General features: G+C 37.4%; 2 protein-coding genes across 10 annotated transcripts in view; one reads left to right on the top strand and one right to left on the bottom strand.

The window, feature by feature from the left end:
* Nucleotides 1-11,663, top strand: part of LOC109406739 (uncharacterized) — a 40,507-nt gene extending 28,844 nt beyond the window's left edge. For all 9 annotated transcript variants that reach the window (XM_029877190.2, XM_062858929.1, XM_029877187.2 and 6 more), the window contains one exon: nt 10,675-11,663. In XM_029877190.2, coding sequence (XP_029733050.2) covers nt 10,675-10,756 — 82 coding nt within the window. In that variant the 3' untranslated portion in view covers nt 10,757-11,663. The remainder of the gene's footprint in view (nt 1-10,674) is intronic.
* A 1,819-nt stretch (nt 11,664-13,482) lies between these two features.
* LOC109406716 (tRNA (32-2'-O)-methyltransferase regulator THADA) overlaps nt 13,483-23,207 on the bottom strand; it is a 45,587-nt gene continuing 35,862 nt past the window's right edge. Inside the window, exons 7-14 of the mRNA XM_029877154.2 lie at nt 21,460-22,494; nt 21,259-21,383; nt 21,050-21,203; nt 20,625-20,992; nt 18,710-19,408; nt 14,203-14,387; nt 13,979-14,142; nt 13,483-13,917 (exon numbers count right to left, since the gene is read on the bottom strand). Of these exons, the coding sequence (XP_029733014.2) occupies nt 13,672-13,917; nt 13,979-14,142; nt 14,203-14,387; nt 18,710-19,408; nt 20,625-20,992; nt 21,050-21,203; nt 21,259-21,383; nt 21,460-22,494 (2,976 nt within the window). The 3' untranslated portion in view covers nt 13,483-13,671. The remainder of the gene's footprint in view (nt 13,918-13,978; nt 14,143-14,202; nt 14,388-18,709; nt 19,409-20,624; nt 20,993-21,049; nt 21,204-21,258; nt 21,384-21,459; nt 22,495-23,207) is intronic.

Genomic DNA, 23,207 nt, shown 5'->3' with positions numbered 1-23,207 from the left:
TCAGCTCTAAAATGGTCATTTTTGAAGATAGAGTCATGGTGTCTTCGACAAAGTTTTTCCATTTACCATTTAGAACAACTTTCCTAAAGACGCCATTTTGATTTGCGGATTCCCAAGAAAAATATTTTTTTATCTAACTTTAAGGCATTTTTTTTTAAATTTGTTTTTAAATTTTGTCAAAAGTTTGCTCTAAAAATATGCAACAACTTTGCTGAACATTGTATAGCACAATTTTTAGATTATCACATGGAAAAAGTATTTATTTCAACATTTAAAAGTGTGAAAGTGACAGTTTTCAAACAGATTTTAAGCATCGAAGAGACAGAGAGCAACTCATCAGTTGACCTGTACAAGATAGCAATTTTATTCAACTTTTCATCATGCTTTGATTTTTTTGCAACTTTTTGCAACTTTTCGAGTTATCTCATTATTAAAAACAGTCATTTTTTAAATGAAAATTAAAAAATCACATAGAAACAATGAAAATATGGCAACACTGTCTTAAGAAAAAAGATGCACAATAACATAATGAAAAAGTCTTCAGAACATCGGAAGCCTCGAAAACCTAATCCAAAAGAGATATAAAGCATTTAGCGGCTTTTCAAGGTTTTAAGGGGTTTTTATACTAAATTTATTATATATCGCTCATTTCAAAAGATAGAGCAAAAGTCTCTTCGGCAATATTTTTCTGCATGATATTATCTATAACTTTGCCGAAGACACCATTTAGTTTTCTTTGCTTTTGTAGAAAATAGATTTTTCATCTAACTTTTGGGTAAATTTATCAAAAATCAAAAGTTATCAAAAGTTGCTCCTTAAAATATGTAACAACTTTGCAGAACATCACATTATATTATTTTCACATTATCACACTCAAAATGCCCACGATCGTGTTTTTCGCGATTTCAACCACTGTGCAAGGCGCTGAAATAGAATATTAAAAGTGGGAAGCCTCCCGCAGGAAAGTGCTTGAAACGCAAAGCAGCATGATTCCGATGAGATGGCTTTAATCTAGCAATGCTAAATAGAATAAAATAAGAAATAAATTTGTATTCCAGCAAGCGGGGTTCTGCTTAAACAGCTGAAAAACTCAGCAATTCAGAAGTAAACAAAAATCGCTTTACCGAAAAAGACAGTAAGAATTATGGCGCGAAAATTTATTTTTGACAGATCTGAAATCTTTCGCATTACTGAGTTTTCGGTAGCAACAAAAATTACTGAGTTTTCTCTGCTGATCATAAACCCAGTAAAATTTTACCGAGTTCGGTAATCAAATCTGAGTGTGAGCGATGTATCTGTCGTGTTTAGAATTCACCTCTTTTAGCAGGCCCTGGAAGAAAATCTATCTTTTTATTGGCAAAAATAAATAAATATAATAAATAAATAAAAAAAAATAAATATAAAGCTCAAAATTACCTAAGACACATTCTACCGTGACGTTACAACGTTTTGACGCATTCGTAGTCAGGTTTTCCACTATAACTCATGAAAACGAGCGTAAACCTTAAAATATTTTTTCATATTCGGATTCCTTGTAAAATTTCTGATATATTTAACCTGTTGAACATTTAGTTTACATTAGAAAAACGTGTTCAAAATGCGCATTTGTAGCGTGACGTTACAACGCGCTAGAATCCGACCCTCTCTAACGCGCTGCCAACATCTTAAAAAATCTGCTCGGATTTTTATGATATTCGGATTTTTTTTCTACCATTGAAATTAATTGGTTTGTTCTTCAATTCAATGGAATAAGACATTTAAATTTCGGATTTGTTTTTCAATAATCGACTTTTACATTTCGTGACGTTACAACGCCCGTTCAGTTTCAAACAGGGTTCTGCTCGCGTTGTAACGTCACGAAAATGCACATCATGTTAGAATCAGAATAATCAGTCAATTTTACCAGAATTTGTGAATACATCATTGCATTATCTTCACTGCTTCAAGGGGGACTTTATTCTATTGAAAATCCGTTTTTTGATAAATGTCTCGGAGGGTCAAGTTATTGCTATCAGTAGTATGAATACTCCTTCATGAAGGTTATTGACACCGGCACCCATCTTCAGCTTTAGTATCACCCATATTCTTCTAGTTTTGTTCCAAAGACTAGCGCGCTGAGATCCATTATTTTACACCGCCAGCTATTTAAAATCACGCCATCGAGATAAGACACATTCTACCGTGACGTTACAACGTTTCTACGTATTCGTAGTCAGATTTTCCACTGTCATTTCCACTTGTCAAATTCAGATTCCTTATAAAACTTCCGATATGTTTAACCTGTTTAACATAAAGTTTTCATTAGAAAAACTTGTTTAAAATGCGTATTTGTAGCGTGACGTTACAACGCGCTAGAATTTGGCCCCTTCTACCACGTAACCAACATCTTGAAAAATTTGCTCGGTTTTTTATTTTAAACTGAAAATTTCTCCCACTATTGAAGTTTATTGGTTTGTTCTTCAATACAGTGAAATAAAACATATCCAGCTTTCCACGCTCGCCATAATGGCGGATGCCATAAAAAGTTTGACAAGAACTGTGCCCAAAACACTGAACTGAAAATAGAAAAAAAATATTCTCAGCAAGCTTTGGTTTCTAGAAATAACCGTTGTGTTGTTTGCTGTCAAGGATGGGTTTTTCAAAAAGTGCCTCCAAATTGCGTTATTTAAGTTTATTTCTAACAATTTTAATTCTTATTTTAGGAAATGCTGCATGAGACAAGTTATTTGCATATGCCATTTATAATTCTTGAAAGCAAAACGGACTCGCTACATGCAGAATTCTCTCGAACTTGAGATCAATCCGCCCATGTTCAACCGTTCAACATCTTCACTTTTTCATAGTTCCCGTCATCGCACTGCGTCCATTTTCAACTACATCGTGTCCACTCCTTGGCTCTGTGATCCGAAAAAACCTCACTGGAAATGCAAACCTATACCAATAAACACTTGCTATTTGTATGAACCCCAGTTCTATCAGGTTCCCTAACAGTCCGCTACATTTCGGAAGTGATTGCGTGTGACTATTCCTGATGCGTGCTCGACCTATCAAATACAAGACCCGGTGACACAAGACCAATGCTACTGCCTGCATAAGATAACAAGACCTAGCTGCTCCACTGAGGTCCGCAATGTACCTATTCCAAAAATTTACACAAGTTCGTGTAGTAAATCAGTTTGTTATTGGTTCTCAAAACGTCGTCGACTCAGAACCACCTATCCACGTGTCAATTCCTATGCTATCTAACTAGACGGTTCACGACGTTACTTTGCAGAGAGCAATAAAAACGTACAAAAATAGATGGTGTCCTTAGGGAGGTTCCATGGACGTTAGGACATATTAAAGAAAAGCAAATAAATGAATAAAACTCTTTACCAACAGTTAGCAGAAAAACTACTTCTTCGTCTCGAAATTCTTTCCCGAGGCATCAACCTCTTGATTCATGTCTTAAAAAATTCTGTTAATTTATTTAAAATACAATGGTGGTTATTTGGAAAATTGGTTGAATGTTGGTATAAAACCAATGTGAACTTGCATTGAGGTTTCGAGGCCGGGAGCAGGAAAGTAAGAGGCAGTGTTTGATGACCAACCGATTTTTGCCGAGACCGATTAGCACCAAGAGGGCCACAAGACACAATTCCATCCGTGAATACCAAGTAGCGTTTCCGTTTCTCGTTCAAGCATAAATAATACATGCGAATAACTTGTCTCATGCGGCATTTCCTAAAATAAGAATTAAATTTATTAGTACCTAATAACCTGAAATAACGCAATTTGGAAGAAAAAGTGAAAAACCCAGCCTTGACAGCAAACAACAAAACGGTTATTATTAGAAACCAAAGCTTGCTGAGAATATTTTTTTCTATTCTCAGTTCAGTGTTTTGGGCACAGTTCTTGTCAAACTTTTTATGGCATCCGCCATTATGGCGAGCGTGGAAAGCTGGATACATTTCGGATTCGTTTTTGGATTTTTACATTTCGTGACGTTACAACGCCCGTTCAGTTTCAAACAGGGTTCTGCTCGCGTTGTAACGTCACGAAAATGCGCATCATTTTAGAATCAGAATAATCAGCCAAAACTGCCCGAATTTGTAAATACATTATTGCATTATTTTCACTGCTCCAAGCGCAACTTTATTCTATAGAAAATCCGTTTTTTGATAAATGGCTCGGAGCGCCAAGTTATTGCTATCAGCAGTATGAAAACTCCTTCATGAAGGTTAATGGTACCCATCTTCGGCCTAGTACGACCCATATTCATCTAATTTTGTCCCAAAGACTAAACTGTTGATATTCATTACTTCGCACCGCCAGATATTTAGATTTTCCAGCATAAAACTAATTATGTCGTCGAATTAAACATTTTTTCAATAATTTATGCAATGACATTGATTCAATTAAAAACGCTTTAAGATGTGCGAGCAGTTATTGAACCAAAGACATACCTGAGGATCTGCAAACCACTTAGGGGCATCTGTTCGCGCCCTCCGGGTGCGAAGGAAAACGATCTCGAAGTATGTTGGTCACAAACTCAACTAAAAATATATTTACATTAATAAACTATGACTAAACAAATATTCATATACTACTTACAATCTAGTTTTCCCTTTCGGCTACAAACATACAAACAGTTATCTCCGGAATTACAAAACGACCTAATTGGGTGATTTACAAGTTACTAAACAACATTCAGTTAAACGCGATTCACTTCTTACAATGAGCAACAGTAGTGGATCAACACACCTACTGTGCGGGACGACTACTAGACGATGGCAAATCTACAATTTCACAATATTACAGAAATAAACATCACGTTATTTAACAATAAAAGAAACATACAATAGGCAAATAAACTAGTTAACACTTCGGTTAACACAGAAAAACAATTCACTTCCACTTTCCATGGCAATGGAGATAAACACCATCTTCTCAAAGTGCCTACTGCAATGAACAATAATAATCGTTGCTTTTTCTCACGATCGCTGTTATTCACATTTATGCTGTCGTGTAGACGACAACAAAACGGAGCACGTTCACCGCTTCTTCGACGACGACGACAACGACGGTCGCTCGTTGACCCTTTCATGACCGGTGGTAACAGCATCAATTTCTGTGATTCCAGTGAGAATAGACCTAATTCTGACAAAAAAAAACACATCCTGTTTATGTCAGAGTCATAATTACTTGGAGAGTAAGTGTCTTTGGCAAATTTGTTTGATAAGTCAAAAACTTACAGCTGATTCACTATTGGATGTGGGATTCTGACACACCGGGCGACGCTAATTAAAAGTTTACATTAGTTTACAAACGATTAGAATTTCTCAAAAAGTTTTCAACAAACAAAATTTTGACTAATTGAGAAACTATTTTTTGGCAAAATTTTTGGGCACTTTATAAAAAGTTAAAATTAACACTAAGGCCAAATAGGGAATTGCTATGGCGATAACTGGTACACTTACCCTAAATATAAAGTGCATGATTTTTCAAAATTTCAACTACCACTAGTCAGCTAGAAACTTGAACCAAACGGCTTTTAAACTGAAAATTCTTGACAAGATAAACAACTTTTCCAAAGACATCAACATTCTAAAAGTCTAAAGTCTAAATAATTAGAGTCCTGAGATATATGAGTTTCAATTTCGTAGTTGTTACGTCTGTTTGTCGGTGATTCTTGTTATATCAAGAATAGATGTAACACTGATGTAATATCCATTCCATATATTTCAAGATCCTAACTATTTAGACAGTTGGTGTCCTCGACAAAATTGTTTGGCTGGCCAAGAACTTTCAATTGATGGGCCGTATAATTTCAAATCCTTCCACTAGGAGGCGCTAGAGAGCATACACATTTTTAGTTTTACTTATCTCAGGATCGTGATTAATTGGAAAGATGGTTGCTTCATTAAAGTTGTTTGGTAGATCAAGGACTTTCAGTTTAATAGCCGTATGGTATTAATTTCTGCCACACAGTGGTGGTAGTTGCAAATTTTCAAAAGCATGCCAATTTTATTAATTACCCAAAACACATTCAACAAGCCGTAACTGTTTATAAAATATATCAAAAATGCTCAAATTTTGACTGATAGTTCCTCATCTTGTTATCTGTAATTTCTACAAATATGGTCTTGATTGGTTAGCTCTACACAAATATGGAGCGCTGGATCTTTAAATCCAACTATCCATCAAGTGTAAGTCTATGACCAACTCAATAACTTTGTAATTTCGTCAGTGTTTCGTCTGTTGGCTACTGATATCACAGAAATTTTCGGTTTGAGTGGTATTTGTTTACGATTAAAAAAAATTACAATATCACAGTACAATTACATCGTAGATTTTGGCCAAACACCATCTCCCTCGTCCTTCAAAAGTCTGCGTTGTTTATAAACGGGCAATGGTACGCAATTTATAAACGATATCTTGAAAAAGAGCTCATACACAACGAGAACGAAACTGTTTTGAATATAGAACTACGTTTGTCCAATTCAGAAGCCGTCCAAGCTACAAAGATTTGGTCTTTTCCACAGAACTTTTTTTTCGTGACGTTACAACGCAAACTTCAACCAGGTGAAACTCAGGCTTCCGTGAACCGATTTTCTTTCTTTTAGTCTCATTTGGAAGATCTTTTCGAGTACAAAGAGCATACAAAATTTCAAATTTGTAACGTTTTCCGTTTTAGAATAAAATTTAAAAATGTTGATTTTTCGTGACGTTACAACGCAATAAAAACCCATACTATGATCAGCCATATTTCAGAGTTGTAATGTCTTCCGATTAAAAATCTTTTTATGCTTAAAAATCCACATACATTTGTCTATAAATGATGGAAGACTTTTGAAAAATCAATGTGTTGGTGTTTAAAATACGACAGTTTGGATGAAAAGTGTGCCTAAATGACTTAAAATCACGATTTTAATGTTAATCTTAATCGTCGTTCAATTTATATTTATTGTCATAATAATATCATGTCGAATACATTTTTGGATGGCAAAAGTAATGTAGAATGTGATAAAAATGTCAAATATGCCATAACACAACTTTGAAAAATTGGTATTGATGATACGGGGCCCGTAGAATGTGTCCTAAACTAATAGCTTTCAATACTCTATTCCGTATGCATGAACGTATTTTAATATGCTTATTGTTCACTGGAAGAACAAAAACAGATTAAAAACATTGAGCATATTGAATGGCTCAACTTACCGAAAAACAGCTCAATTGTAGATCAAATTTTCAGTAAATTTGACAAATAAGGAGATTTAAAATAAAACTGCTGAATCTCATTGAAGTATTGGTTGATGCAAAAATTACAATTACGCGTCCTTTCCAAAATGGTAGATTTGTTTTCCTTATGTCATTTTCAACAAAATTTGGTTTTATTTTAAAAACAAAGCAGGGCCATTTCAATAAATATTATTATTAGCTTAATAAAGATTCATATTTTATTGCAAAAAACAACTTTGTTGCTTTCCTCTCCTCTTGTTGGCGTAACGTTCTCACTGGGACAAAGCCTGCTTCTCAGCTTAGTGTTCAATGAGCACTTCCACAGTTTTTAACTGAGAGCTTCCTCTGCCAATGACCATTTTGCATGTGTATATCGTGTGGCAGGCACGAAGATACTCTATGCCCAAGGAAGTCAAGGAAATTTCCTTTACGAAAAGATCCTGGACCGACCGGGAATCGAACCCGTCACCCTCAGCATGGTCATGCTGAATACCCGTGCGTTTACCGCCTCGGCTATATGGGCCCTTAACTTTGTTGCTTTGAATAGCTTAAAATTTTTTGCGTGGATAACCAGATTTGAGCAGGTTGACCCATCCGGATCCCCGTGACAGGTTCCGCGGGGCTTCATTGGGGACACTTCTGGGTTTCAACCTAAACATGCCGTGCTACATATCAATCTCCATGATTTCGAATGACTAAGTCAGAAACGATAGACTGAAGTCTGTATCAACTAATATGGCCACCCCGGAACATCTAGCATAGGTTCCACGGGGATGCCATCGGAGATATTTCTGATTTGCAAACAAAACATGCCGTGCGACGTGAGCTTTATACACTAAGATTTTTTCGCCGAATCTCGGCAAATAATTTGCCGAGATTGGAACCGCCGAGTGCTCGGCAATCATCTCAGCAAAATATGAATTTACCGGGATCTCGGCGATCGCAAAACTGGTAGCTCTCACTTTTTTGTCGAGATTCTCAGTAATCCAAATTACTGAATCTCGGCATTTTTTATTTGTTTTGATTGCGTTTAGAAAAAGAAGAAAAAGAACATGAACAATATTAGATTAAATGAAAAAGTGAGAAAATCAAAAGTTTTCATCATATTTATTGCTTGACTAAGGCATAAATTGTGAAATTTATTGTTTTATTGCCACTGTACCACACCGGAATTCGTCATCATTGTCCAAAGGTATCACTACCCGAGCAAAGTCTGACAGCAAATCGAAAACAAATTTTGATGTTGTGATATTGCAAATTATGATTACTCAGGTTAATGTCGTTTTGGTCGTTTTAACGGTTAAAACATCAAAAATGAAAGCAGAAAAATGTTCCTGTGAGAGCAAGTTGAAAACAATTCCTGCTATCAGTGATGGCAAATTGATTACTGCTTTTGCTATCACTGTGAAAAAATGGATAAATCGTTAAATGTAGAGTTTTTTTCCAATAATATGGAAACCTAAATGCAATACGTTAATTGCACTGATGGTATATCACTAGATGGTTTATGCAAGGTCGCCTAGAGTTTTGAAATGACTTAAAAACTTCAATATTTATAATAATTTTGAATGACAGCAAAATGATATCAAAATTTGAAATCGAAATTAATCAAGATAATATGATATCAAAATATGATATCAATGTTTTCGATTTGCTATCATTTTGTTGTTAGACTTTGCTCGGGTACGTGCACCAGGTCTCTCAAAACAACTTCTTTCGTTCTGCAATAAAAAAAATCAGATTAAAACATTCATCTACTTACGTATAAACTATTTCTTCCTTTCTTACAATTTCCCGTTTCCTTTAACTGGTTGGTAAAGGCAGCCGTATATTTCCGCAAATAAACTAAGTGAAAATCTTGGCGAAGACATATTTGATTCTGCCACTTCAAGTTCTGCAGAATTTGGTTCCAATGGTGCAATCGAAATTGACAGCTCTATTTATTACTGAAATTCGGCAATGCATGAAATAAATGCCGAGATCTCGGTAAAGAACATTACTGATTTCAGCATTTTCTTTGTTTACTGATTTTCTCAGCAAATAGTTCTGTCAAACTTTGCAACTTGAAGATGGTTTGCTGATATCTCGGCAAATTTGTTTGGTAAATCTCAGTAAAGCTGTTTTGATTGCCGAAATACCGGCATAATCGTACGTTGCCGTTCTAGATCAGCAAAATTTTTTGCCGAGCTCAAGAATCAAATTTAAGTGTGTATGATTTCGAGAGAATGGGGCATGGAAAATTGACTGAAGTATGTATCAACTGATATGGCCGCTCCGGAACACCTGGAACATGTTCCGCGTGGGCCTCTCAAACACAATAACACACAAAATAATCACTTTTACCCGTCCCACACTTCATGACTTTTACCCGTCCCACACTTCATGACCACAGTACAATCCGGAAAAAAACTCCGGAATGATTCCGGATATTACATGGCCACTTGAGTATAATAAACTAGTACCAATTTATGATCGATTGAGGGTGACTTCAAAAAAATCGGATGAAGACGAAATGCCAGCAGCCGTAACACAAATAAAAATTCCATCAACCATGCTTTCAAATGATAGCATCTTTTCGAATCTCCTTAGTTGCCTCACAAGCAGAATCGCACGGTGTCAATATCACGATTATTATTGAACTTTCATGTACCTCGGATTTCACTTCGGTAATGATCAGTATTTGTTCATAGATACCTAGATGGAAACCAAGAAAATATTTTATCGGCGAAAAATTTTCTATGCATTTAGTATGGAACGTATTTTGACTTAAAATAGTATTTATATAATGAATAGTAGTATGGAAAATATTCAAATACTTAGGTAAAATATGGTCATCAGATGGAAATAGTGTCAACGATGGAATTTTGAGGGAAATGTTCTGGGGTCCCTGAGGTTGAGAGCCCCGATAGCCACTGCTGTAAAGGCGTGGGCATTCACATGTGACGTGGTGGGTGACGGTTTCGATTCCCGGTCGGTCCAGGAACTTTTCGAAAAGGAAATTTCATTGACTTCCTTTGGGCATAGACTATCGCCGTACCTGCCACACGATATACACATGCAAAATGGTCATTGGCAGAGGAAGCTCTCAGTTAAGTAGACGAAGTGGAAGAAGAAGGAGGAGTAATAAGGAAGAAGAAGAAGTTTTGAGTACCATGTCTGTTTGTCTTCTTGCACCCGTTTGCCACCATTTCATTGTCTGTAAGAAAATTTGCTTTCCGGTGCACAATGGGGGGAGTGAGCGCCTTTTAGTAGCGTAAATCCCCACATATCCTCCCGATTCATGCTTTTTCAGCTTCTGTCATCACTTATTATATTCTCTTTGTACTGCCTCTTCTCGCTGCGGTGGATTCGTAACATGATCGACAACCTTCAAAAATCAGTAGATTGAATGCAGTAGTGGTTCCTAACATAATGACCTTTTCACGGTGACTAATATGAAATCTTTTATTTCAGCGGCAGAGATGAACATCTTCAGCGAGGATCTTTCGATAGGCATCACATGAATGAAGCTAATACGAGTCAAAAACAACTCTAACGGCAAATTTAATCTGTTCTGAGCATAGACAAGCATCTTGCACCGTTTAAGATAAGTCAAACATAAATCGTCGAGATAACTTAATCAAGCAGTAACTTTCCTCTTTTCATCATCACATAACAAAACGATCAAAGTTGTATGTAGGCTAAACCAGAAATATTAGCTCAAAATAGTTTGTTAAATATAAACAATGTTAAAAGTATATATTTTTCCTGATAGCTGGCGAGAAATGCTATTAAGCTCTAGAATCATATTCAAAATACCATACTAAATACAAAATTTCATCTGTAGATTAAGCAAGATGTTCAACATGCCTGTTTGTTTTACTATCGATTGTTAATTTGGTTGGGTTGTGTTAATATGTTGCAATTTCAATGTTTTACGAATAAAATGTTTGTGAATAGCTTTACACCTAATTTAATATATCATGAAGACGTTGCAGATACACTGTGTTCGATCGTTTGATTTTCTAGTGACACGGAATTGAATATGATCTACTTGTGAGTAAAACTGATTACATAGTATAGATAATAGTAGTTCTATAACTCCAGTGTTTTGTTTTTTTTTTCTTACTTGTGATTGAAAAACAAACAATATGAAACTATTTTTTTATATAATTGCTGAGTATCCCAGATGCTCATTGGCAGTGCATTCTTTTTAGAATGAAAATACGCTTTGTTCAAAGACTCTCAAAAAGTTACAAGTGATGGACTCATGTTTAACCCTTATGTGGCCGACAGGGTACCCGGGTACCCAACGCCCATTTAAAAAGCACGGTGTAGAAAAAAAGCAAGAAGTTTGTTGGTCGCATAACGGTTAAACGACCACAAGTATGAATAAATAAAAGTAGTAATGCCAAGCTTCATGAGATATTTAATTCGTTAGGTTAGTTTTACGGAATATTTGATTTTTACCCGTCGTTGTAGACTACATGGCATCGCATTGAGCAAATGAAAAATCGTTGACAAATATTTTATTTGTTTTTGAGCTTTTATAGGTTTAATAAACATAACGAAATGTAAAATTGCTTTACTAATCAATAGACTACCATCTTAACTTACTCAAATGGAGCATATGATCACGTCCCTTCCCAACTCACAGCATGAGGTCTCCACAAATGGAAAAATCATCGTATTATTGTCATTTTTCCAGCAGAAAGAGGACGGTTTTCGATCACGAACACTGCATGACGAGGGCAACACCACAGACAAACAGACGTAACACCAAGAACAATTTTCTTTAAAATCCATCGCACAGTTTACTCTGTCACCGCCTGGTGAACATGTTTCACGAAATACTGCGTTGTGCAACAATACCAGCAGAAGGCGCTAGTGCGTAAGGTCAAACGCGAAGAAATACAATGTGCGCGCCTCTGGTTGTAAAGGTCAGAACTTAGATGGTTTAAAATGATTGTCAAAAGCGTGGCCGATGGGAATTTTGTCAGTGTTACATCTGTTTGTCTGTGGCAACACACACTCGTTAGTAATCTTTAAGTGTAAAGTGTTTATGTTTATAAACAATAGCAGTAACTGATTCAATATTCAGGTGTATGCGATCAAACAAGAAAAAAATGAAATTATAATAAATGATCGTGTGGCTTCGTCAGGAAACGTTTCCAACTGTGCTCTCTGGGCGTTGCATGCTAATTCGTCGTATAGTGTCGTGCTTCCTTCAAAGAACGAAGTGCTCACTGGAAGCATTTGATGTGTTCGCGTTTTTTTTTTAGTTTAAAAGTTTAATTTAAAGTTCCAAGAAAATAAAATACGTTGCATTTGCTGCATAGCTGGGTCTTTTCAAATTTCAACATTTGATTGGGGTGCCGAACCATCTGGGCATTCCTGGCATCCCCTTGTCACGACCCAATCAACATCGAACCTGCTGACTCAAATTCCCATTTTTTATTCAAAATAAACTTAAGAACAGTGATGGAATTACTCTCATCATGAAGCAATTTGCGAGTGTAAAGCCAACACAAGGCTTACTTACGATTCCGAGAGTAAACAGTGTGTGAGTTTATTCGCACCCGCCTGCTTCGCGAGAAGCAAAACAAAAACAGAAACACTCATGAAATTTTATTCGTGAAGAACTAGTGCAGGTGCGGGAAGTGCATTTTATTGTGGTTATAATAGCAAATCCAGTGATTATCCAACTTAAACTAATGCTTTATGCTTCATTGTTCCTGAAAAGCAGCCCTTCCAGTCTAAAATGCGTTTTTCGTCAAAATGCAAAAAACTCACGAAGCTTCGCGAATCACATGCGAGTGCTTGCCAGCTTCGTTTACTCACGAATAAAGAAGTGCGAGTATTCTCGGGCCCCTGTTGTTCACGAGTATGTTTGTTTTGGTTTGTGTCTGTTCAGCTGCAATCTTCATCATTTGCATCTCTGCCCCCCAATTTTTAGGTCTTCAGAAACTTTTTCATACATTTGTTTCTCAATCGCCACCCTTACATTAAAACGTGTGTTTTGACATCAAGTTTTTGCAGAAAAAAAATATGAAAATAAAAAATGGGTTTATGAGATATTTGAAATTTTAGATTTGTTTTGGATTTTTCGCCTTGTTTTTTTTTTTGTGGACCAGTGTAATATTTTTCCTATAAAGCCTAAGCCATCCCCTAGAACTTGTTCTCAGACAGTTTTGGAAAGGTCGATTAATGATTTGAGTTGGAAACAGTTTATAACAAAACACGCATTTGGATATGTTTTATCAATGTATGAAATAATAGACGTATATTTGGAGGAGTTTATTGCACATTCTTCAAATTGATTATAATCTAATAAAAAAGGTCAGAAACTTTGTTTCTACACACAATTACTATTACCATTCAATGCAGTTACGTAAACAATGATTCCCATGTTTGAAATCAATGTTTCACTTGTCCAATAATCTTATAATTATTTACATATTGTTTTGTTATTTACATTTGTAGTTGGTCATTGGTTATGTTGACCAACTTGGCAGGTTTTTGAGCATCAACCAGGATATTCCTGAAAGCACTTTTTACAGCGCAAAATTTTTCTGCTGTTTTTACGATTTTATCAGCGTTTGTGTCGATATGTACATTATGGTCGACGATCAACGTCTGTATTTCCACCATGCAAAATTCCTTCAGCAACTCAGATTCACCGTAGATGTTGACTTCATTTTTATCGAATACTTTGAACTGGAATGAAGTGTTATGAAAATGCAATTCATCCCTATCTATGTCACATTATGGGGCTTACCTCGGATTCTTCACTGGAACACTCTTCATCGTCTTCATCTAACTCATTTGTCATGAGAACCAGCAGCATGGCAATGGCCTGACTAATCGAAAATTTCTTGGCAAGCATTGTTTTGGACAAGCTACGAAGGAATAGCTTCTGAGCGTAAGACGAAAGTGTAGGCTCTGCAATGGGAAATGAATCGTCAATAGAACGTTTATAAGTACCACGCTTCAGTGACTTACGAATCTTAGTTTCTTCTGCATGGTTGAAAAGGTACGTCACAATGGAAGCTGCGGCTTCTCGTATGTCGGAATCGTCATCCCGCAGCAGGGCCAACAAGGTTTTGCTGTAGTTCAAACGATATTCTAGGGATTTGGATTCACTAAACCGCCGTGCCGTTATCTTCAGTATTTGCACCGTTGTTGATCTAAAAGACAATATTATATTGTTAGACACATCGATTGAGCCTTGAATTAATAAACTAGAAAAACAAATGTAAGACAGGTATAATAGTTGCTCCTTATTTTAAACATCAGTATTTTGCTAGTTTCTAAGAACCAAAAACAAATTCACGGTCGCCATGTTCGATGTTCATGGCGACCTTGAATTTGTTTTTGATTTTTTAGAAATTAATATTTGGTTCACAACCGGGGAGAATAAGCGAGATGCGAAGATGATGGAAGAAGCTTAACTGTAACGACCGCCAGGTAATAGATTTGTGCTTAGAGCAATAATGCACTTCGATACAGTTGTCATTTAAACTTGAGCTAGATTGAGGAGGTGTCGTTCGTCTGTTCTCCAAGAAGGTGCAGTTCAAACAGCGTCTGTTCTGGCATTCAACCACTGGGTATAAAATTGATCACAGGCAACTCGAAGGGAGTGTGATAACTGAAGCACAGGAAAGAATGGACTGGAACGTTGTGATCCAACTTGAACCACCGAAGCTGGATGAGTTTAAGTATACAAGTCTCATAATAAACTTAACCAGCACTCTGGATCTTCATATTTAAAGCTAAGTGAGTACGAACATAATAAAATACAATAATACACTTCTTGAGATTTGTGCTTTTGAAGTTCTAATGTAATGTTGAATTGGATCCTAAGATATTTGTATTTAAGAAGGTCCACAATAAGCTGAAACACAATAATGCTTCGAATGAGTGTAATCAGTTTCGTACCTTTCAATTCCGCCCTAATTGCTTATCCTTTGACAGATTCGCGTATTTCGACTACCACTTGTAATCTTCCTCAGTGTCAGTTATCCACTCAAGTGTAATTGACACTGAAGAAGATTACAAGTGGTAGTCGAAATACGCGTATCTGTCAAAGGATAAGCCATTAGGGTGGAATTGAAAGGTACGAAACTGATTACACTCACTCGAAGAGGGTATTCTGCTTAGAGGGTTCGAAAAGTCGGTACAAGACAATAATGCTGCTGAAGGACGGCATTGCGATCAAATTTGTTATGTACGGAAGCGAGCATCTGCATCAATAGATTGCCCGCAGGGAGTGCGTTCAATGCTGGTCAGCAGGAGTAAAATCATTTTATTTTGTATGGCGAAAAGCATCTAAACACTAATTTCTCGAAATGAAAAGCTTTTACCGAAAAAATATTTGGTAGGCACCAAACCGGTCATAACTGTACACAACCGCTACTAAATATTTTTTCGAATAATGTGTTCCACTTTGAGAAATACGTCTTAAGATGCTATTCGCCATACAATTTTTTTGTTATTTACTTTTAGAGATTTTTCGCGCATAGAATCTAGCGCCACATTGGTCGATGCGGAGTGTAAGAAAATAGCCAAAGCATTTGATTCATTATCAATGATAATGTATTCCCTCAGCTGATCGCTCATATGCCCAAGCTACGAGAAGGGACATGCGTTATAATTACAAAGGGATTACTATATCCTTAAGGCTCAAGCATCCGTCATCATTTTTCGGGAAATAAAAAGCAGTTTTCTCGCTGTAAACCAAAACAAGGACCATGAAAATATATTCACTGCATTCTGTTCCTCATGTGGAGTACAGTGAATATATTTTCATAGCAAAAACTTTTGTTTTGAACGAAAAAACTGCTTTCAAATATTTGATGATGACGATGATTTCAATGACGAATTGTTCAACGTTAATTCGGTGTGCAAGATACTGTCGCGTGTCCTGTACAGTAGACCGCGACCACTTGAACAGTTCTTAGTTGGCGAATATCAGGCTGGTTTTTGCGAGGGCCGAAAAATGACGTATCGGCTGGAACAGCACGTGGATGATTCTAGACAAACACCGGGAGTACAACTTGCAGACTCACTATGTGTTTGTTGATTTCAAAGCAGCTTTATTAAAAGGAAACAAGCCTTGGCAGACAATGTCGGAGCATGGTAATTTCCATTATTTTGCCGAGATTCGCACAGCCGAGCGCTTGGCAATCCCATTCTGAGATATCAGCAAAAAGTTTATTAATAGCAGCACATATGGGTACTGCTAACATCAAACAGTAAACGTCAAGCTTTTAGCCGAGATTTCAGCAAGTGAACTTGATCCGAGATTCCAATATCGCGGCATTTTGTTTAAACCACAGATAAATAGACGTAACACTTCGAACGTTTTTCGATTCACATCATAGTTACGGCAACATGTTCGCCTAATGCTAAAAGGACTGAGTTTGGCCGACCATCAACCAGGTGGTGATAGTGGGAAATCGTCGAACTCTAACAAAAACGATGCGAGCCCCAAGGATGGCCAGTTGGCCAACTATCAAATTTTTAAATAGACCGTTAAATCGACGTACGATGGGAATCATCAGAGTGTTACGTCTGTTTGTCTGTGTAGAAACCTTCTGTGATTGGCGCGCGCAGCAAATAATTTTGTAATATCCAGGTGCGTACTTTCTGGTGATGTAACCAATTTCAAACGTAATTTCCCTCGATTACACCACACTAATGTATGTAATGCTGAATACAAAAAGGCAAAAAGCGTGATTTTTCAACATGTTCTACCTACAAAATACAACAACGCGATCACTCGAGGGTAAAGTATGTAGCGCAGAAGGGGAGCGCCCTTGAATGAACCAAATTTCAAAATCACTTTTTTCATAGAGCCTCTAATGCCGAGATCGGTTGTGCGAGTCACGGTTAAAGTTCATTTACTGAAATCTCGGCTAAACGCTTGACGTTTGATGTTTCGTAAAAGAGGCACCCATTAGAAAACAACAGGACCAACACCTGTCAAATTTGACAGGTACTGGTCCTGTTGTTTTGAAACTCTCTGAAAGAGCGAAAAAGGTGAAATTATCGCTGTGAGGTGTTCTATATGTTTGCCGCCAAAAATATGTAAACAAACCGATCAGCTGATCGCGACGTCACGTTCACCAGAAAATTTGTTCGCAGTAGTAATCCTACATTATAGAGATCCGCGGAGGCGGCCATTGTGAGCCAATCGTGCAGAGAGAACTGTCAAAGTGTGAGAAAAATGAACATGCTTATCGTTCGTAGGAAGGCGTTGTTTGAACGGTATTGCAATCGGAACTAAATAAATAAAAAATCTGGAGCTCGATTTGAAAAGGTCGTATGTGCTTTTGTCGATTAAAAATTCGATCAGTTGGATTCGCTTATTATATCAAAAACCGTTGAAATTGAACAATGTTGATACATACAGCAGAATCATCACAAAACAGGCTTTCCGTTCCATCATTAAAAGTCTCCAAAATATCTTCCATATTGCTACAATAACTTAAATAAACTGATCGAATTTTATATCGAAAAATGTACATACGACCTATTCAAATCGAGCTCCAGAAATATTTATTTTTAATATCGAGATATTGGCGGCATATGTATGTGTAGAAAAAGATAAAAATTTATTAATTCTGCTTTCAAAAGCTCATGCTTATGACGACACTTTTGTTGCTGAACTTGTCGAAAAAACTTCCATTGCTGCTTCTTGCTTCACTTCTGCCGATATGATTAGCGTAACACTTTTGCAATAAATTTCAGATTTCTTCGATTACTCCGCTATTTCAACAAAATTATGGAAAAAAAATCTACCATAGTTAGAAAATGTAAACAAAACAACTTGAACCACAACGAAGTCACGCACAAAGTTTGAACATCTAGCTTTGTAGCAAGTGTTGGCAGCTGTTGTAAACAAAACAAACAGCGTTGCCGAATCGACGTATGTAACTTCCGCTCATCTCTATGTAGAGGATTTCTATTATTATTATTATTATTTATTTTTTAACTAAAAATTTTGAAAGAGGATGTAGAGGATTTCTAGTTCGCAGCATCTGTAACGTGACGTCACCTTCGGCAACTTCGTGCGATTTCGGCTTGCCGAAGTTGACATTACACGACTACTACTTCAAAATTATCATATCACAAACACCACTTTGTCCGATGTGCCTAACCTGTGAAATTTAGAACATTGGTGTTGATCTCTACTAAGAATTCAAAATAAAAAAACGAAACCAGTAGGTAGTTGAGCAAAGCAAATAAACATAGCGCATTTAGTTCACCACTGGACTATCGCACTCGTTTTCACGAGTGCGAAAACGGAATTAAAGGTGCGCGATTGCATCAAATCAACTCGGTGTCTTTAAAGCACTAATTCAGCATAGATCGAAGAAATAGTGCGCCGAAGACATCAACTAAATTTGATGCAATAGCGCTCTTTTATTTACGTTTTCGCACTTATGAAGACTGAGTGCGCTGTCCAGTGGTGAACTAAATGCGGTATAATAAGACACAATTTTACCTGATACTGTGGCACTGTATGGCTGAAGCCATCGTTGGAAGTATGTTCACGTCTAGGGTACTCTCTGGATTCTTCATTTCAGCACTATATATACATTTGATACATTTAAAAATGCTAGCTCTAAGTTGATCTGGTTTGCGAATCGCGCCATCAAACAGGGTTTTTACATTTTCACGACTGCTGCTGGACGTCACCAGACTTTGTACGCCGATGATACTATAACTTAGAATCGTGTATGCTTTCACCGTGCAGTTATAGTGTACGTTTCGCTCTATGATCTGTTTTAGAAAGTGGTGAAACGTCGGGGACTTGGCAAACTCGTTCTGCAGCGCTTTGATCTTTGTTCGTTTGCAGTTGCTTAGATGGCGAATGTAGAAGATCTCCATTCTGTCCAATTCGTATAGTTCAGCATTCGACGACAACTCCTGGAAGTCCTGGATCAACAGGATCAGATTCATTGCTGCTTCAAGATAATCGTAGTCATGTTTGTTCGGGTCAATATCACAGAGGAAGCACCCGCTCGGGGAATTTTCGTCATCATTGTACATGAACATAACTACTTTGATAAGAACAAGTTTGCGCATTATCAATTCGGTACCATAGAAGCTCTTCTGTTTCGTTAGGTTGAAGAGGTAGTCTACAATGTTGCTGAGATCGTCCAGAAACTGATCATCTTCGGCGAATATCATGTTTTGGCATCTGTAAAAAAACATTTTTTTGAAGTTTTAGTTTCATTTATTACGCTCCCAAATTCATCATTTTCGAAAACAAGCGACAATTCAGAAACCTTCATCTATCGGGATATTATATGCTTGGACCGGTTCAGTCACCGTAGGTTTTGCAAAATCCGAATTTTCGGGAACATGTCCTTATACCATACTGATATGGGGCCGTGAACAAATTACGTCGCGCTTTAAAAGGGGAGGGGGGGTTTTGCAGGAAGTGACGACACATACAAAAAATATTGGGGTCCCATACAAAAATAATGACATAGTGGGGAGGGAGGGGGTGTTGAAAAAGGTTGATTTTTGTATGACATAATTTGTGCATCACCCCTATCCAAATTATGGGAGTTAGGATATCTAAGAGTGTTTTTTGACAGCAATGGTCTGACAGGAATCCTGTACCTAAGTGTCTCTGCTGGGGCAGGTTTACGATTATTGATGTCCATATTGCTGCTGGCTCACCTAAAATGCCGTGCATTCTATTGCATAAAAATATGTGCCCGGAAATCCGAATCGGACTGGTCCAACTGAATACTCTCCTGATAGATAATGAGTTTTTGAGTTGAATAAGCAGAAATTTGTTAAAATCGATGGAGAATTAAGTTAATTCAATCAACTGAGATATGATTATTTCAATTTCGTGGATACCCGGGTACCCTGCCGGCATTCTACGGGTGTTTTTTTGCTGGCCACAGTACGGTTAACTTTTCAGTGGAGAATTAACCTTCCGTAACTCCGAGGGGTCTCCAGTTAGCCTATTGGTTAAGGCTATGGATCGCCAATCCGGAGACGGCGGGTTCGATTCCCGTTCCGGTCGGGAAAATTTTCTCGACTCCCTGGGCATAGCGTATCATTGTACTTGCCTCACAATATACAAATTCATGCAATGGCAGGCAAAGAAAGCCCTTCAATTAATAACTGTGGAAGTGCTCAAAGAACACTAAGTTGAAGCGAGGCAGGCCAAGTCCCAGTGGGGACGTCGAGCCATAAAGAAGAAGAAGAAGAAGAAGAAGAAGAAGAACTCGCGAGGTTGGCTACCTGCGTCAGCATCACGCTAATGCTGAGTACAGAAAGCGAGATTTTTTCAACGTGTTGTACAAAATATAACAGCGCGATCACACGAGGGTTAACAATTGTTTTTTGCATATCTTTCGTTTTTACTACAATCGTGTTCTTCTCGTATGACTTACCTGGCTAGAATTTCAATCAGTATGTCTATGATGGCACCATACAGAACGAAGTTGGGCTTCACTTCAAACAGGTAGTTTGAGATAGCAGTATACAACTCTATCCAGTTATTCAGTTGATTGCTGGACTCTGGCATAACTCCTAATGTTCTAGTCTTTACCAGGTAAAGTATTTGCAGAAGAGCACCGTGAAGAGAGTTTGGATTGATTCCTTTGTTGTTTGATCGGTTGAGACTTTCGAGCAGCAGAAATATCCTATCGAACACCAGATCAGGAGAAACGATAATCGCAATGAACTTTGCAGCTAGATATCTCGTCTGCAATTCCGAACATCCTGAGCAGATTGATACAATTGGTACGAATCGAGACAACTGCAGATTAAAAAGCATTATGATGATATCACAGTGTTGATTATTTGTCAAAATTACCTTCAAGTTTGACTCACTGCCCTCGAGAGCCGAAGGGTAAAGTCTGCTCAACAATAATAACAAAGGATGCAATTTCTTACTTCGAGCACCTTTAACAATGATTTGACTAGCCTTTTCGAGCTCCGTAATGAAATAGTCATACAACTGAGGATATCTATAAGAAAACAAGTAGAGTAAGAATGTCCAATAGCAAAATGATAGTTTTTTACCTCAAGAAAAATATACGTCCAGTCATTTTATTTCTAATATTTAAATTTTCGGAATCTTTTGTGCGTTGCACTCCAAAGACACGGATCATTAACGAAGAGAACAAAAGCGTTGAAGAATTTCGTTCCTGTAAAATAAAGAAATGGGTTTTGGTATAACTATCTACGTTCATCTGCACCGCAACAACACGATGATGTACTTACCGACCAACATTCGGCGTCGTATCCATTTATAGCGCACTCAATGCCATCCGAGACAAATTCTCCGATGGCTTCACCGAGATCCGTAGAACGGAACAGTGCGCGCAATATGTTTAAGGAATGGGTTCGTGTTTGAGCAGTAGATCCTCCTCGGCAAAGCTCGATCAGTTTCCTAACCGAAAACTGCAGTCCCTTAGACGAGCTCACTTGGAGTTCCGATGTGATCAGCGCTTGCATCATGAACGGAATGCCCGCACTCCGTCGAGTTAAGCATATTTTGTCAGCGTTCAGGTTACATTCCCCGTTTTCGCCGGACCCTTCGCTGTCGATCACGCTAATCATCTCCTGTAGCCATTTCATGGGCAATTGATGCAATTCGGAGTGCTGTGAACCCCAAAGCCGTATACAAAGCTTGGAGAAACCGACGTACGCTTGTTCAAAAGCTCCACGATGTTTCGTTTCCGCCAGAAGCTTCGTAAAGTGAGAGCCAATCTCTATGATTCGTTCACAGCTCATCAAGCCGGTGCAGTCAACTGGAGTTTCGGCAACTATGGAATGTTGACTTTTAATGATTGGGCTACGGAATGCAATGTCTCCTAGTATCAACGAAACCTCTTTAACTGTTCGCCAAGAGCATAGTAGAACCATCTGTGGGGTGATTTTGAGATCGAGGTCACATTCATCAGTTATTTCCTCATCACCGGTGGGATCAATCGATTGCATCTCTACATCTTCGTCGAAACCATAGTTTTCGATGGCACTGAAGTCATTTGGGAGATGTCCCTCTGGAGAAGAGCTATTAACCACAATTGATACTACTTGAGTAAGATCTTGACATGTTAGAACTAGCTTCGTGATAAATGCGGCCCAATAGTTGCACTTGGCTATTTCCTTGAAGTCGAGTTTGCTCAGCAAATGACGTATACATGCCAGGCAACCAAACATTGGATTGTCTCGTGCTGCCCGAAGTAGCGATGCTTTCGCCACCAATAGATCTTGTTGAAGAATTTGTTCACACCAGAGGAGCGTTTTATGAACCTGATGAAAAATAGGGATAAGTGTATTGTTGAATATGGGATACTACATTGTTTTCATTAAAATGAGATGTCTCCATTGTTGCTGAACGGTGACTTTAGCTACACGAAGTCAAATTGCACCACAGAAAATAGTGAAGTTATACACTGATTGAATGCTTTCTTTAACTAACATCGTTTGCAGATGATACCATACACATTTCATCAGAATCGGTAAAGTATTCGTGGAAATATCTCCGATCCGACGCGAGAATATGTGATTATGGAACTCTTGTATACTCATTGTGAAAATGGTTTAGGCTATAACTGTAGTGTAAAGTGGGGCAAAAGTTCGAGTGGGGCAAAAGTTTCTTTTGAAGTTTTCGAACTCATTTCAAATTATTACTCTCGGGTGTCAAGGTTGTTCGAAGCCTTTCTGAAAAAAAGACTTTCACTTCAAAAATTATGAAAATTAATCAATATTTCGAAAAGTTATGACAAAATGTTGGTTTTTGATCAAAAAATTGTATTATGCGATGATCCTTCCAACGCATGGAATGGAATTGTAATGAAATCGAATTCAATATTTTGTTTTGGGGCGTAACTAGGTATATTTTGAAGAAGCTTGAGCATGTATAACTTTTTGCAAAAAAGATTTGGAAGTCATACTTTAGGTTTTTTACTGTTAGGTTTTTTAAACATTTAAAAGTTTGACTATCAATTAACAACTTAATAAAA

The sequence above is a fragment of the Aedes albopictus genome, chromosome 3 (assembly GCF_035046485.1).
Source record: "Aedes albopictus strain Foshan chromosome 3, AalbF5, whole genome shotgun sequence".
Taxonomy (NCBI): domain Eukaryota; kingdom Metazoa; phylum Arthropoda; class Insecta; order Diptera; family Culicidae; genus Aedes; species Aedes albopictus.
The sequence above is the reverse complement of the archived record's forward strand: the minus strand, read 5'-3'. Positions and strand labels throughout refer to the sequence as shown.